Genomic DNA, 15,051 nt, shown 5'->3' with positions numbered 1-15,051 from the left:
TTTTTCCCTGATTTGGTGAGACAGAATTCGAGCTTTGTTGTACACTGTTACACACAGTATTTATTGATGACATGCAGCAGAGCAGCACACAGTTGGACTGACAGACAATAGACAAGCATTCAAAGGAACATTCACACTGACCTTAAGTCATCCAAAAATATTCTGACAAACTGAATATGCAGCCTGTTTTGAACTTTTGTAAATCTGTTGCTCTGGGCTCAAGTTATAAAGCTTCACCCTATAAAACAGCTGATCAGAGAACACTGTTCATATGAACTTCACAGTGAGTAAGAAAGAGTTAACTACAGTCTGAAAACTACAGCGGCTGAGAGAGATCAAGACACTGAAACTTAGAAAACACAAGCAGACAAAGAAATGATCTTTACCACTTTGACAAAACAGACATAATGTATATGTTAATATGCTTAAAATATTTCTAGACAGGTTGCATTAGACTTAGCTGGTCACATAACTTCCTGTTTGAGTGTTGGCATCGTGCACTGGGAGGAAGTAGGGGCTCTTATTGTGAAAAAACACAATCAACAAAGACAACCTGTTGAAGTTTTTCAACACTTCATCGGCAATTGTCGTGTTCAAAACATGCTTTGTGCGCAACAACACTTCCTGTTTCTTCACAATAAGAGCCCCCACTTCCTCCCAGTACATAATGACATGTAAACCTTCAAACAGGAAATTATTTGCCGAACTGAATCTAATGATTAAACACTAAAAGGCACAGGTGAAGCCGGTGTCTTCACAGTGTTAAAACTAACATTATTTTTTATACATCTTTATTGTGTAGTTGATGTAATTCATCAGGTTTTTCTGTCCTACACAAATTCAGGCTGTGCTGAAGTCGCAGCTTGTCTTTCTTTGCTTGTTTCATGTACTTGTAGCACATTTCTTTATGCTGTCACATGCTGTCAGGTTGAGAAATTTCTTGATTTGCTTGTGCATAAAGTTAACACAGACAAGTCACAGTGTAATGGCTGTAGGGTAATGACACCATCTGCGTTTAGATTGGTTCCCTATAAACCTCAGCTTCACTATGCAGTTCTGTCCCAGGAAAATGAGGGCTCGATTTATGGCACAAAAAAAATGCATCAACCATTGTGAAAACAGGAAGAGGACAGTGCCTTTGTTTCCCCTAGTAGCTATCAGCAGCTATCCCCAGTAACTTAAGAGTAGAAATTTAAGTCCTTTGGAGTGACTAATCACAGTGGAGGAGACAACGTACAGTGGAACAACCGAAGTGGTTTGGAAGTGGCGTGGAAACTGGTAGTTGCTATGCTCTGAGGAAAGAACACAATCCGGTTGTCTTTGCAACTGCAGCACCAGCAATATTATCACTTGATAACACTCGAAGATCTGTTCTTCATCTGTTCCTGTTTTCGGTTTTTAAATCTTTAAGTCTTTACTTTTACAACCTAAAGCAAAAAAGCAAGCGCAGCAAATCGCCCACAGATACAAATCTATGAAGGTCTCTCACACATTCTCAACCCATTCTTAAAATAAATACAAAACAAAAGCACAGCATTTTACATCTTAAGGCTGTTTGGGAACTTTGAACATCACAAATGCACAACAGCAAATAAATAGCACTTTTCATACGTAGACACCAGCTACTTGTCAGCATACACAGTAAACACACTGTATTATCACGCTGGGCTTTAACGACAGCAGCAGCGCCACAAACAGCAGAACAGTGAATACCTGAACAGGTACAATCAGGGATGTACCGAACCCACCCGAAACATTTTTGAGAGAAAGAAATAAGAGTCTTACTCACCCTTTTAGAGTGAAATAAATCTTTCTGATATTATTTTGTCATTGTTGCATCACAGTTGCTATTGGTGTTTTATTCATAAAACTTTTCTGAAAACAGACTGGATATTTGTTGTGTTTGTTTACCACATGAGGATCGACTGCAGACGTGGTCACAGTTTTTCTTCGCTTTGCTCGCTCAGCTTTCAGATTCTAGATTCCAGGTCCAGAGCTTTTTGTTTTTTAGTCCAAGTCTCTGAAGTTTTTTTAGTGGCCGATCAAAGACGTCCAGTCAGGGAAGTTGTCGATCTCTCCGTTCTCATTCAGCTGTCGGTCCCCGTGTGTCAGTGTCAACTTGAAGCGTAAACGCACGTTTCGCTGAGGGAAAGAAAGAAGGATGTCAGACGCACATTGTATCAGTAATTTATGCAAAGGTCAAAGTCCACTTATTTGGCAGTTAATGCTATTTTGTAAAGTATTTTAACATCCAGTTCAGAACAAACTGTTAATCTGCATCTTTCATGTCATACATACTGTAAGAATATTCTCGACTACATAACATTACAGTTAAATTCTATTAATTAATGTGTAAAGACCAGGAAGTAAAACACGTAAATATGCTGAAATATCCAACTTATAGCATCTTATTCAGGTTTTATATAAGGATGAGACCCACACTGTAGAAATATGTAATTACAAGTAAAAGATCTGAGTACTTCTTCCACCACTGACACTAAACTAGAGATGTACTGATACCACTTTTTCCTTCCCGATACTGATTCCGATCCCTGAACTTTAGGTATCTGTCAATACCGAGTACCGATCTGATACCAGCGCGTAAAATAAAAATGCATGGGATATGAATTGTTGTATGTCTCAACTCCTAAAAATGTAAAATATTAAGAAATAAATACACAATAGTAGAATGAATGCCATAAAACTTTTTTTAAATTATTATTATCCAGTGTTGACACAGATCAAGACACAGGTTAAAGTGCAGCCACACAATTCGGTAAAAAAGACATTTTAAAGGCTACAGTAGAATGCTTTTTAAACTCCGCTCCGTTTCCGTTTCATTTGCCTGCGTAATGACGTGAGGCATTACGTGGTATCAGATTGGTCATAGGCTGTACTCGCCAATATCCGATACCGCATTTTAGGCAGTATCAGAGGCATTTCCGATACTGGTATCAGTACAACTCTACACTAAATCAATGACAGTAAAACAACACTGCACTACAATAATGCCAAATAAATAAACAAAAACACACTGAAGAACTTCAGCACTTGTAATAATTCCTATATACAAGTGCTGAAGTTCTTCAGAGTTTTATGTGCCACAATTTGAGGTGGAAGTTGTAGCTGTGTGAAGTTGAAATGTGACTAATGAATGTAAATCAACAAACTCACTTTCTGAGGGTTAGCCAACAGGATGACCTGGGAGATGGCAGGCGGAGGCAGGAGAGGGTTGTAAGGAGGTAGGTGTGTCCCCGAGGCAGGCTGAAGTTTCACTGACATGGTCTACAGGAGAGGTAATAAACTGACTATTAACTAAATATTCAACTCATTAATGGAAAACAGGTCAGTCACACATCGACAGTGCAGCATGAGAATGAGTTAAATCTCTACCACTGTCTGGTAGACATGACACTCACTCACACTTTATTGTAAAACCCATATATATTATTTCGACAAGAGATTCGGATAATGTGTTCGGAGTTTTTTACCTTTGGAACAGCAGCTTGAAACAGGAAGTCTTTCACACCAAGGGCAGATGTGTTAACTGTGGAGATGACGACCACAGCGACGCCTGGATGACCCGGCGGAGAATCTTTTGCAAAATGGAGGGAAACGTGGACGCCGCCCTGATCGTATAAAGTGATCGGCTCAAGGTTACCTTCCACAAATTAGACAACAACAGACATTAAGGCAGGATATCCAGTAGGTGATAGTAGTACAGTACTATGAAACAGAAAGTTAACGAGCTGTTTCTCCACATAAACATACTGGATTTGATGGTCTCCACTGGAACAAAGATGTTCTTCAGTAGTTGAGGGGGACACAAGCTCTCCTCTAGTTTAACTGGCGATCCCGACACATCACCGAGCTGTTTCTGTGCTTTGGACAGTGATCCTGACTCTGCGAAGCGCTGATTGTGAGGGAGCGACCTTATCAAAGAAAATCAGTAATTTTAGAAATAGTAAGAGCAGTAAATGAAGCCAGAGAACATCTCCATACAGTCATAATGCGCAATAAAATGTTTAAACAAAATCTGTTGAATATATTGCAAAAATGTCTTGTGTGTTCCCATAATGCAACAACACATTGAGCCTCGCTGATGATGGATTTTTAAGGCTGAAAGCAAAACTTAAAAATAACTTCTTTTTTTTTACATAAGCCCACAACACAAACAAAAGTAAAATGATAAGGATACATATGTGTTTCTACAGTTAAACAATAAACTTAAGATAGCAGTAAATCTTTAACAGTAAACCTTTTGAAAATGCAACAATTTTAAATAAACATCAACATAAAAACTAAACTAAACTGAACAAAAATGTGTCATAGATACAGAAAACAGCTGGCAATTTTGTTACAGTTTACTGTCCTGCAATTTCTTTTTGCATATCGACCAACACACAACAGCAGGCTGATATTACGAGTGTGGCTCCGTCACAGACTGATTTTCTTTTAAATGTTCTTTGGGCAGTCCTTCTGTTTTCAAATTTATTTATCTTAACGATTTATTTCATGTTAAATAATGTATTTGTAAGCATTTACACCCAGAATATGATCACTATCTATCACTATCTCCAAGCAGTTGTGGACCCAGACCCAGAGTGAGTCTGGGTGAGATGGAGGCAGCTATCTAGAAGACGTGAGGCTCTGTGATAACCTTATCTTCTGCCTTCTGCTTAGAAGTGGTGAATTTACAGCTCACGGCAGCTTCATACGATACAGTTCCTGGCTTATATTTAGAATCTGCAAAAAACGTTGCACATTTCTGATCTGTCCTTAGCATAGTTAGCGTGCATTACCTAGGAGGGTTAACTTGGCTTGTTTCTGTATAATGTGAACGTTTCTGTCACCCTGACCATCCTGCAAAACCCTGTTCAAAAAACTAGCTGGTCAACAAAGTGTTGCTTGGTAGTCTATATGAAGCAAAAGAACCAAATAGTCGAATCTTTATGTTGAAAAGTCAGTCCAGTCGACTGACTAAGTTCGGAGTCAGGTACAGTCCTATATGCCACATTCAAAGCACTGTTTACAGTGTTTTCTTTCTTTTCTCCATCCTTACCAGATGTTAGTCCCATTAGATGTAGTGCTGCTGCCCCCACATCCACGGGCTCTCAACACAAAGTCTCTCCCTCCATTCTGCTCAGCGTTCCTTGTCTGAAACTCTCCATTAAGCTAACAAGAGAATAGTGTGTGTGAAACAATCTTCCAAATAAAATCACCTTTAAACCTTTATCTTTGACTTCATATCCAAGCCTCACCTGCAGCAGATCTTCATAATACGACCTCGACGTCTCTTGAGTCTGTTTTGAGACCAGGTTATCAAACTCTGTAATCACAGGACAGAGCATCATTAGGAAACATGTTCATCACTCTCACAGAGAGCAAACTAGAAAATAGGTACCAAAGAAGGCCTACCTAATTCATTTAAGTCCTGCTCAGCCACTGACTGGAAGGTACTTTCCCGGAGAGAGGATTCAAAGAACAGTGGTGAATCGGCTTTTCTCTGTGTCTGTGGAGAGTCCAGTGCTGACAGGTCGATGAGGTGATAGCTTTTAATCTCTCTGGGACTTTTTGGAGCTGGAGCAGCAAGTAAAAACAGGATCAAACACAAGCAGAGCAGAGCAGAGCCAAACACAAGGTCAAGGTGTTTCCCACAGGGATGCTAAGGTGTACAAAATAAAGCCTACTGTTGTTTTGACCCTCCATTTCTTCCTCACTCCTGCTTCTCTCTCTTCCACCGTTACACTCTGTCTTCCCCACCCGGTCTTTGTAGGTGTTTACTACAAATGTAAGTTCATCGTTAGCTGCCAGGATCTGTGCCAGAGCTGCGTCGTCGTCCATCGTGTCACTGGCCAGGCGGAACAAGCTGGGCCTCAGCCGATCACAGCGCTCGAACAGGGCCTGCAGCGGGAATGGATAAAATGTTGCATTATACCTCCACACAAAGACGTCCTCCTCCTCTGAGAAAATATCTGGAGGTTTGTTGGGACCAAACATCACTTTCATGTCTTAAACTTTGAGCTCTGGTTTTGTGAACATATGTTGAAAAAGTGCTCATGATGCAGACAGCACCCACTAAACACAATCTCTCTCTATGTTTAGCAGTGATGTTCTCTTTATGAGAACGAGAACAGCTGCACTAAAAGGGAATCAAAGGGTTCATCCCAATATCCCTCCTCCGTCCTCTATCCTCGATCACTCGACCTAGAAACTGATTGACATCAGCCATCTTGAAGGACGACTCAATTCATTACTGGGCTTGGAGGAGTCGAGGAGAGAGGAGGCTTTCAGAGGAGAGGGAAGCAAGGATACACGAGTGCAGCCTTCGCATAAGTCTTTTACCGTCCGACCCCCCCCTTCATACTCGAGTGAAGACAGATATGAGATTAAACTCGAGTGTATCACTCCCAAGTTTTAGATTTTATTTGTTGTCTAATTCACCATCTAGTTAAAACTATAGTTAAAAAAGAGTTTTCTCTTCATAATTAGGTGGTATGTCTGAGAGTCACTCTGCAGTTACATCTCCACAACACTAGTGGGCGGCGGAGGTTTCTGTGAAGTGCTATAAAGTTTTGTTGATTCAAAACACACATTAAACACACATTAAACANCTGTGTCACTCTGCAGTTACACCTCCAAAACACTGGTCAGCAGCAGATGTTTCTGTGAAGTGTTGTAAAGTTTATTTGATTCAAAACACACATTAAACACACATTAAACATGTCTTAATAGAGACAATTTGAAAAACAAGTACATAAATCAGCTTCACTATAACTCGCAGCATTCACAGACAAACACTTGTCTTTATCTAGACACATTTACCCCACAAATACAACATGCTAACGTTATTAGCACTTTACATTGTATAAATTAGCCTAACGTTAGCTACTAGCGATCTTTCCCTCTTCTCATATAAAACCAGGGACAACAGCAACATTAAACAAAGGTAACAGCACACAGTTTGGCTCCATTACAACTCACAAGATTCACTGACAAAACAGCTGTCATACTGGATTCAGAGTCCAGAGTGCTAACCATTACACTATGAGACCTCCGCATTGACTGTAATGTTGTTTCTGGCATCATATCACTAAACATGAGGGCATATAACAACAGCACTGATGGGGAGGTTATCAGGAGCACAGTGGAGGCTGCTGCTCCAGTACAAGGAACACTTTGGTTTGAAGTGACCATAAACGCTCACTTTACTTCCCCACTATCGTCTTACAAGCTCTGCCTCCAGTGAAAAACAGCAACTGTCAGAAGTGGGATTCGAACCCACGCCTCCAGAGGAGACTGCGACCTGAACGCAGCGCCTTAGACCGCTCGGCCATCCTGACTGTCTACCCAATAATATTTCTATTAAAAATGATTTTACCCTAAGTGTGACCAGCAATATTCTACTGTTGAATAATCTAGATAAACTAGAATCACCTCACAGTTGTATGCCTTCACCAACCAGTAAAGATGCAGTTGCAGTTGAAATCCATGTGTGTACATAGAAAGACACCTACTGAAGGTCAAATCTAGGCTAAATTATGTGACACAGTGGAAGATTTTAAGACATTTAGATTAAATATAACAGCATTTACTACATTTCAATGTAAAGCAGGTTCTAATTGCGACTTTTGACCTGCTGGTTTTATATTATCACAGAGAAGTTGGATGCTGAGAGAAACACATTAGCCAGTAGAGGGCGATAGAGGACCAACAATCACAGGACGTCCACAGGGATCCCAAAAACCATCTAGCTTTTAGTAGTCAGTCCTGGACAGCTGGTTGATTGTCTGTCTGTCTGTATCATGTCCAACGTACCTTCTCGTCATCACTCGGCTGTAGCGAGGTTCCAGTGATCGTGTGCTGGTCCAGCAGCTCTCTGAGCTGTTTGGTGCTGCTCTCCACCTCCTGCAGAGTAGATTCACGCTTTGACAATTTCTCTGCCTTCTCTTGCTCCTGAAACACACACACACACACACAAACATAAAAAAAATAAATAATCTCAAGCTCATACGATTACAAATGCACACATGCAAAGATGACCATCCCCACCAGCGGCACTCCTCACCTCTTTGATGGTGCTTTTAATGAGCCTGTTGGCAGTCTCCAGGTCTTCAGGACGGGCGCTTTTCAATAGTCTTGCTAACAGCTGATGATACGGAAACACATTTTTAGCAGGATGAAAGTTAATGTTACATTAGCAGATATGAAATACAAACACACACACTCACCTTGGCCTTGTCCTCCTGGTCAAAAACAGAGTCTGTGGTTCTTTGTGCTGGAGGTGCCATTATGATTGTGTCTGGTAGTTTAGGATCTTTCTTCACAATACCTGAAAGAACAAAATGAAGGGTGAGGTTGTTTTATTTTTGAGAGGAAATAATACAACGCATTACATTACAATTGCACTACATTATACTTATATAATATCTGTAAATGTGAGTTATTGAAGTTTTACTCCGGCTACGTAGGACTTTTAAGAGTGTATGTTGCATTCAGACCTTGTTTCTTGAGCATGCTGTAGGCCTCCTGAATCTTGGGTTCCTCTTTAAGCCAAAGAGTCCAGCCGTAGAGGACCTCCGTCACTCTGTCTTTGACCTTCTGTGGAGTCCACGCGCCAAAGTACTGCTCAGAAAAGATTCGTCGGGTCAGTCACATCAGAGTCGTTCTTCAGAAAGCAACTTTTAGTCTATTATTCTTTTAGCTCTGAGGTTACAACAGATTTAAATAACTTCCTTGTTCTCATATCAGACTGTGCACTAGGTAAATTAAGTTCCGTTCTATTAAGTTTTTTTGTAAAATTCAAATACTACCACACTTGATGTCATATTGATTCTATTTACTTGGATAATTCTAGTTTTCTCTGTCAGATTCTTAGACGATATCGGCCCCTCTCCTGTTTTTAATTCATATTTATTGTAACTCTTTCAATAAAATCATTAATCATATGTTTTTGATAGGCCAGGTCTTGTAATTTGCTGTTGTAGCATAATCATCCATCTTTTGACGTTTACAGCATGTTCCTATTGTTCGATGTTTACCTGTTTGGTTCCATTATCTATCTATTATATTTGTATCTAGTTTATTAAGCCCTGTATAGGTTTTTACATGACACATATCTATGTAGTTTATCTTACAATATTTGTAAACGTACTATTGTTTAGTTTGATCGATAGCCTGCAGGATTTGTTTTGGTTCTTTAACAAATCATTTTGATTAAAATTGGTGTTTGGAGCTGTAGCTTTGCTATTGTGGTTGCTGCCTTGTTCATTTTCTTAACACCTGTTTTCTATATTCCTGTTGGCTTTTAAAATAGTTCTCAAAACTGTTTTATTCAAGAGCTCATCTGAATTAGGGCTGGGTGATATAGCCTATAAATAATGGTTGTATTGCAGTACACGATATATATTTTGATATTTTTAGAATCTCCTTAAAATACTGTAAACTACTGAAATACTAAACTACTGAATAAACTACAGTTGCAATACAGCTACATAAGTAGCTACTGTTACATAATAAAGTTATAGTACTGTTGTAATAATTAATAAAGCCCTGTTATATTAAAGTTAAATAAAGTCCTGTTATCATAAAGTTAGAAAAAAGTATTGTTATAAAGTTAACTATAGTATTGTTGTAATGACATTATAATGGCAATGAAACAATGAAATGGGGTCGGTACATGCACCAGAACATTCTCAATGGATCCCTTTGTACTTCCCGTTGGAATGATTTGCAGTGTATGTGAATCAGCTGACAGGAAGTAAACATGGACCCAAGCTGTTGCCTAGCAGTGACATTACAGTGAGAGAGCCTAAAGGAAGCTAAGGACACCTGTCTCTCTCTGGTTACCTTTGGTGTTAGGAGTTTGATAAGCTCATTGAGAAAGCGAAACTTGGCGGCCTCTTTGTGAAACCTCTTCCCACAGTTGTTCATACATGCCTCGAGAACCTGGAAAGCACCAAATCAGAATGAATCATCACCAACAGAAGCTTTTACAAGTGAAACTGAAAGAAAACAACAAAGTATCCTCCTCTTGCACAATAGAAAAGGGAGAGAGAACAGATTTGTCACGGTCTGTTTTGCGGTTACGACCTTTAAACGTCACATGACATGAGTCACATGAACCTTGATGACCTTTGCTAAATTACATTTTATAGTGAAAGACTGCAGCTCGTGCAGCGTGTGCTGTCACAGCAGATTCAAAAAACAGACTAAATCCCTCGTGTCACTGTCATGTCATGGCCATGTGATGAAAGTTAGTCACAGATATTCTTCACAGGAGCGCCCTCTCCCAGGGTTAGAGCTGCCCCCCAATAATTGACCAAACGTTAGTCGACCAGAAAAGTCATTAGTCAGCAAGATTTCATTGGTCGCAGGGGAAAAAAAGTGAACTCTATTAGGAACTGCGCCTTGTCAAAATGAATCAAAACCTATATAACTGGACCGTGTGGGAATTTGATTTGAAAGGACAGATACAGGAAGTGGTCATGCTCAGCAGTCAGACAGAAGTCACGTTAATTTACAGGACTGGTACCTGTGGTTATTACACAGGCTAGTTAATAACATGTCAGGCAGGAAATCCAAAGCGTGGGATCATTCTGAGAAGGTGAAGGACGAACCCAAAGTGAAATGTAAACTCTGCAGGCAAACATTTGCCTATCATTTGTTGACTACCAACATAACATATCATCTGGAACATGTTAGTAGCTACATGCCCATTAGCCACTTAGCACAATCATTACTGCTTTGCCGACAGCGTCAATAACAGGCGGCTCGCTCAGTGTGTGACGTGCACTTGTAGATAAAATATAGGCCTATATTAATGAAGGTTCATTAGTACGGTTTTGTATTTCTCTGTTCAATGTTACTGATACTATTCTTTCTCACACCTTGAACTCAAACCATTGTGTTGCCCCACCCAAAGTATATCATTTAATAATTAAATTAATATCATAAACATGCAGGCGACTAGTCGACTAATGGCCCTAAATAACAACTATTGGTCAACTAGGAAAATTCTTAGACGAGGGCAGCCCTACCCAGGGTTAAAACAAAGACATCTGTCTGTACCTGTAGAGTTAAAGTAAAACCCCAAATAAATTGCATTAAATAAAAAACAGATGTACACTGTATGTCTACATACATACCAAACTAGACAGAAAATACTTAATGAACAACAACTGACTAGTTAAAGGATAAAAACTCCTTTTTAAATAAAAAGCATGCTTGTGGGAAATTCACAGATAAATATTACTATTATACAACAAATAAAATCAGCTGTGTGTCATATTTAGAGATGAAGAACGTGATTGCTTACAGTGAGAGCCTGCAGAGCCTGTTTCTCCTGTGGTGACTGAATTTTATGGGCAAGAAGGCGAACAGCTACCTGTGGACTGAAAGCAGAAAATTACGATTTAAATCACATTAAAATGCCTGATTACACCATGACCGTATAACATGTTGTGCCAACATTCAAAAGACGCACTGTTCACATAGCTTCCACCCATCGCCATGCTTGAGTAAAGCTGACAGACAAGGATAAAAACCTGAAAACTTTTACTTTTCTATCCGTGCTTGCTTTTAGTTTACATTCCACTACATTCAGACGTTATAACACATTAGTTTAGAAAATAAGAAAAGGGTCAAAAGGGAAAAAGGTGCTGCAAAGTTCCTCCTTTCTCTTACAAGATGGTGTTACTGAGAAGGTGATCGCAACATGGATGTGAAGCAACTCTTTCACAAACACCACGATTGCATTAAAGGAACTTCTGGAAACAACTGACCTCGTCTGAAAACTTCAGCTCAGGTTCAGAGCCTAAAGAATGATTTGCAAAGCCATGCAGGACTGTGTGCAAGCACATCACTTAGGTTAAATTAAGAAAAAGACAGTTTTCTGTTTACCCATCAGTCTCCTGATTGACGAGCTGGTAGAAGCCTTGAATGCAGTCCCATCTGTCCTCCTGATTGTTTGGGTCTGTGGCTTGGTCTGGAACAATTACACCAGAGGAGAGGGTTAAAAATCAAAAGAATATGTTCATACTGTGCCACAGTTAAATAAAATACATGCAAAGAAATGGTACAATTTAATGCAGAGGTGAAAATGGAAGACAGACCTACACAGGGACAAAGAAACAATACCTATGTTGTATTAGGCATACTTGTAGGATGTGGAGAGTAATTACTGTACAATCAAATACTGTGTACTGTATGCAGTGCCTGAGACTTGATACCTTAGTTCTGAACGTGAAGTTGCACAAATTAAAGGCATTATTTATTAATATACCTCTGTTTTAGGTTGATGTATACTTTTTTAAAATTATATTTCAAATTATTTTTTGTATTTTTCTTTGCACTTCAGAAAACTCTCCTTTAAAAACCAAGAAGATTAAGATAATTTTATGCTTCTTGAACTTCAAAAAATGTTTTTTTTCTCTCACTTCTCTCACTTTAAATACACTTTTTGTTTGAGTGACGCCAGCAGCCAGTTTAGTTAGAAAAATCTAAGCTTGTGAAATGTTCGTCAGAAGTCTGTTTTTTTTCCTTCTTTTTTTTTTCAAGCTGCAGATGCATCTTTTTATCTGTTACAACCTTTTAAAGTGCACGCTGCAGACAAATTATTTGCAATGAAAGCAAATAAAAGTGTTTCAAAAAAGGAAATCATGTTCTCTTTTATATATTACTAATACCCTTAAATAAAGCTAATAAATAAATTCAGTATTTCATATCTGATTACTCGATTAATCGCCAGAATAAAAGGTAGAATACTTGATTACTAAAAGAATCAAAAGCTGCAGCGCTAACTGTATGCGATTTTGTGTAATTGTTTATTCTATAAAATGTGGAAAAGGCCTCTCATAATTTTCAAGACCTTTTCAAATTGCTTGTTTTGTCTCACTATTTCCAAAGACTAAAATGTTTTGCTCTCTTACTTAATGACTTAAATGTTAATTCATTACTAATACTGTTATTGATTAATTTTCTGCCAGTCTACTAATCGACTAATCGTCTTATCACCTCAGCTCTAAAGAAGTATACTTTCAATGCAACTTTAAGATCCTAAAATATAATCTTTTTTGGGTACCTTTAGACTTTTCTCCACTACATTTATCTGCTGAATGGAGTTATACATTCACTGAAGATTCTTATGCTGCACTGATGATGATATAATCATTAAAGGCTGCTGTTTTGGAGTAATAATCGTGTATCTGTAACGATGAGCCACCTTGAAAACAAGCATTTGACATTATCTGTAAAAATAAGGCAAACAGGATGATGTTTTTTTATCCATGCAAGGAATATGAAAGTTAAACTCATCTGAGGGAAACCTGCCAAAATGTTGGATGATGTCAAACTGAAACTGAAAATACCAGTATTTAGAGTATAACAGAATAGTTGTACAGAAACAGTGGTTATGTCCTTGTTTTCTTACTTTATGTTGGGGCTTATGTGCTTTGCTGTGTGCTTTTGTTCTTTGGTCTATGTTGTGTTTTATGTTGCACTTTTGTATTGTACATTCTTAATGTTTTAATTCATATGGTTATGTCATTGTTTTATTAATGGTGTTTATGTCTTGCTGTTTTTGCTTATGTGCCTTGCTTTGTGCTTTTGTCTTTGGATATATGCTTGCTCTGAGCTTAGTTGCCCTTCTATGGACATGCCATCATTTCTTTTCTTCTTGCCATCTTTTCTTACATGGACATATACCATTAGCCAGCCAAGGACTGCAGGTCAAAAATTAGCCTGTATGGCTTAATCTGTCACATTTACGTGACTTAAGTGATCATGTTAATTAATGTGCACTGTCCCTTTCTACATAAAATAAACATAAATACATTTTTTTTTAAATGTAGGTACATTTTAAATGTTTATACTTGTTTATTTGTCTGTATATTTTAATTTGCAGGTCTTTGACTTGTCACTGTTGCTATTTTTACTTAAACAAATTATCTTAAAACTTCATCCAGCAACTGAGGAAACTATAAAAAAAAAACCCACCGCGGTGCGCGCGCACAGCACACAACAAACTGCTCGAGCGCTCCCCAAGCACGCGCACGATCAAACCAACAACTTCCTGTTGCAACTTTGTGCAAAGCACCAAAGTTATTTAATAAAAGTTATGATAAATCGACACATTCAGAATTTAAACGCAAATATAACGGGTTATTACGGTAATTAAGTCCAACTGACGGCACGAGGCGACCGTTAGTGTTACGTTGGCAAACAAAGCAGCGCCAGTTGGTGCACTAAATGTCATCATGAGGTAGGTAAGCTAGCGTTGTTAAAATAAGCAAACACAAGCAGCTACAGCAACAACATAACTCTTGTTTATTCCCTGTTTACTCACTGAGCCATGAGTCAAAAGTTGCCTGGCTGTCACCGGTCGCCATTGCCGTCCGTCTCCTGCAGGTCCGGAGGTGTTGAGGAGCCGACTTGTGGACGTCTTTCTGGGGGAAGCGGAGGTGTCAAACTGCCGCCGCCTGTCTATGGTGGCATGTGACTCTCACGCCCAGTCATACGGTTGTGGTACATCCAACACAAGACAGAAAGTCATGTCACAGCACCAATTTATATTCTCACTGAACCTCCCATGTTTCTCTTTCTTTTTATATTCCCATTTTTGCCCTTCCCTGTTTCTTTGAGTCCTCCACTCTGTTTTTGCTTCTCTGTGCCAGTCAGTGACTCAGTAATCTCTGCATGTCTTCAGTGTTTACACCAAGGCTGTCCAGGAGGGAGGCAAACTGTCCCAATAGTACTTATTTAAGGGGTCTTTGCTCCATTTAAGGGGGCAATAAACAGTAGGGGAGACTGGGGTCGGTTGTCACACTTTTTACTCTTGTGTGAATTGCTCATCATCAAAACTTCTTTCAACAGCCATTCTTACATTAAATGAAACTTTATGCCTGATTTACACTACACAGCATTTTTGTCTGTTCCAACAGTCACTATAGCCCCTTTTACACTGCCACATTTTCGGCGAATGTTGGGACGTTTTGCCGGCAGGCTACGAGCATTTAGACACACAGAGCCGCATTGGCGAGTTGATCCTAAGTG

The 15,051-nt window shown here is 39.1% G+C and overlaps 1 protein-coding gene and 1 non-coding gene across 2 annotated transcripts; both read right to left on the bottom strand.

Moving 5' to 3' along the window:
- Window positions 1–33: 33 nt before the first annotated feature.
- LOC126390719 (ADP-ribosylation factor-binding protein GGA1-like) lies at window positions 34–14,646 on the bottom strand. Its single transcript, XM_050045143.1, has 16 exons — window positions 14,345–14,646; window positions 11,902–11,986; window positions 11,318–11,393; window positions 9,850–9,948; window positions 8,502–8,625; window positions 8,232–8,332; window positions 8,069–8,149; window positions 7,819–7,956; window positions 5,691–5,904; window positions 5,419–5,580; window positions 5,262–5,329; window positions 5,063–5,175; window positions 3,772–3,932; window positions 3,492–3,661; window positions 3,175–3,285; window positions 34–2,142 (listed from the first exon to the last, which is right to left on the bottom strand). The coding sequence occupies exons 1-16, from the start codon at window positions 14,385–14,387 to the stop codon at window positions 2,032–2,034; spliced, it is 1,857 nt and encodes a 618-aa protein (XP_049901100.1). The 5' UTR covers window positions 14,388–14,646; the 3' UTR covers window positions 34–2,031.
- On the bottom strand, window positions 7,261–7,343 carry trnal-cag (transfer RNA leucine (anticodon CAG)). The gene has a single exon. It is a non-coding gene; the product is annotated as a tRNA-Leu (tRNA).
- Window positions 14,647–15,051: the final 405 nt, after the last annotated feature.

Source organism: Epinephelus moara, chromosome 5 (assembly GCF_006386435.1).
Source record: "Epinephelus moara isolate mb chromosome 5, YSFRI_EMoa_1.0, whole genome shotgun sequence".
NCBI lineage: Eukaryota > Metazoa > Chordata > Actinopteri > Perciformes > Serranidae > Epinephelus > Epinephelus moara.
This window is presented reverse-complemented; position numbering and strand designations above follow the sequence as displayed.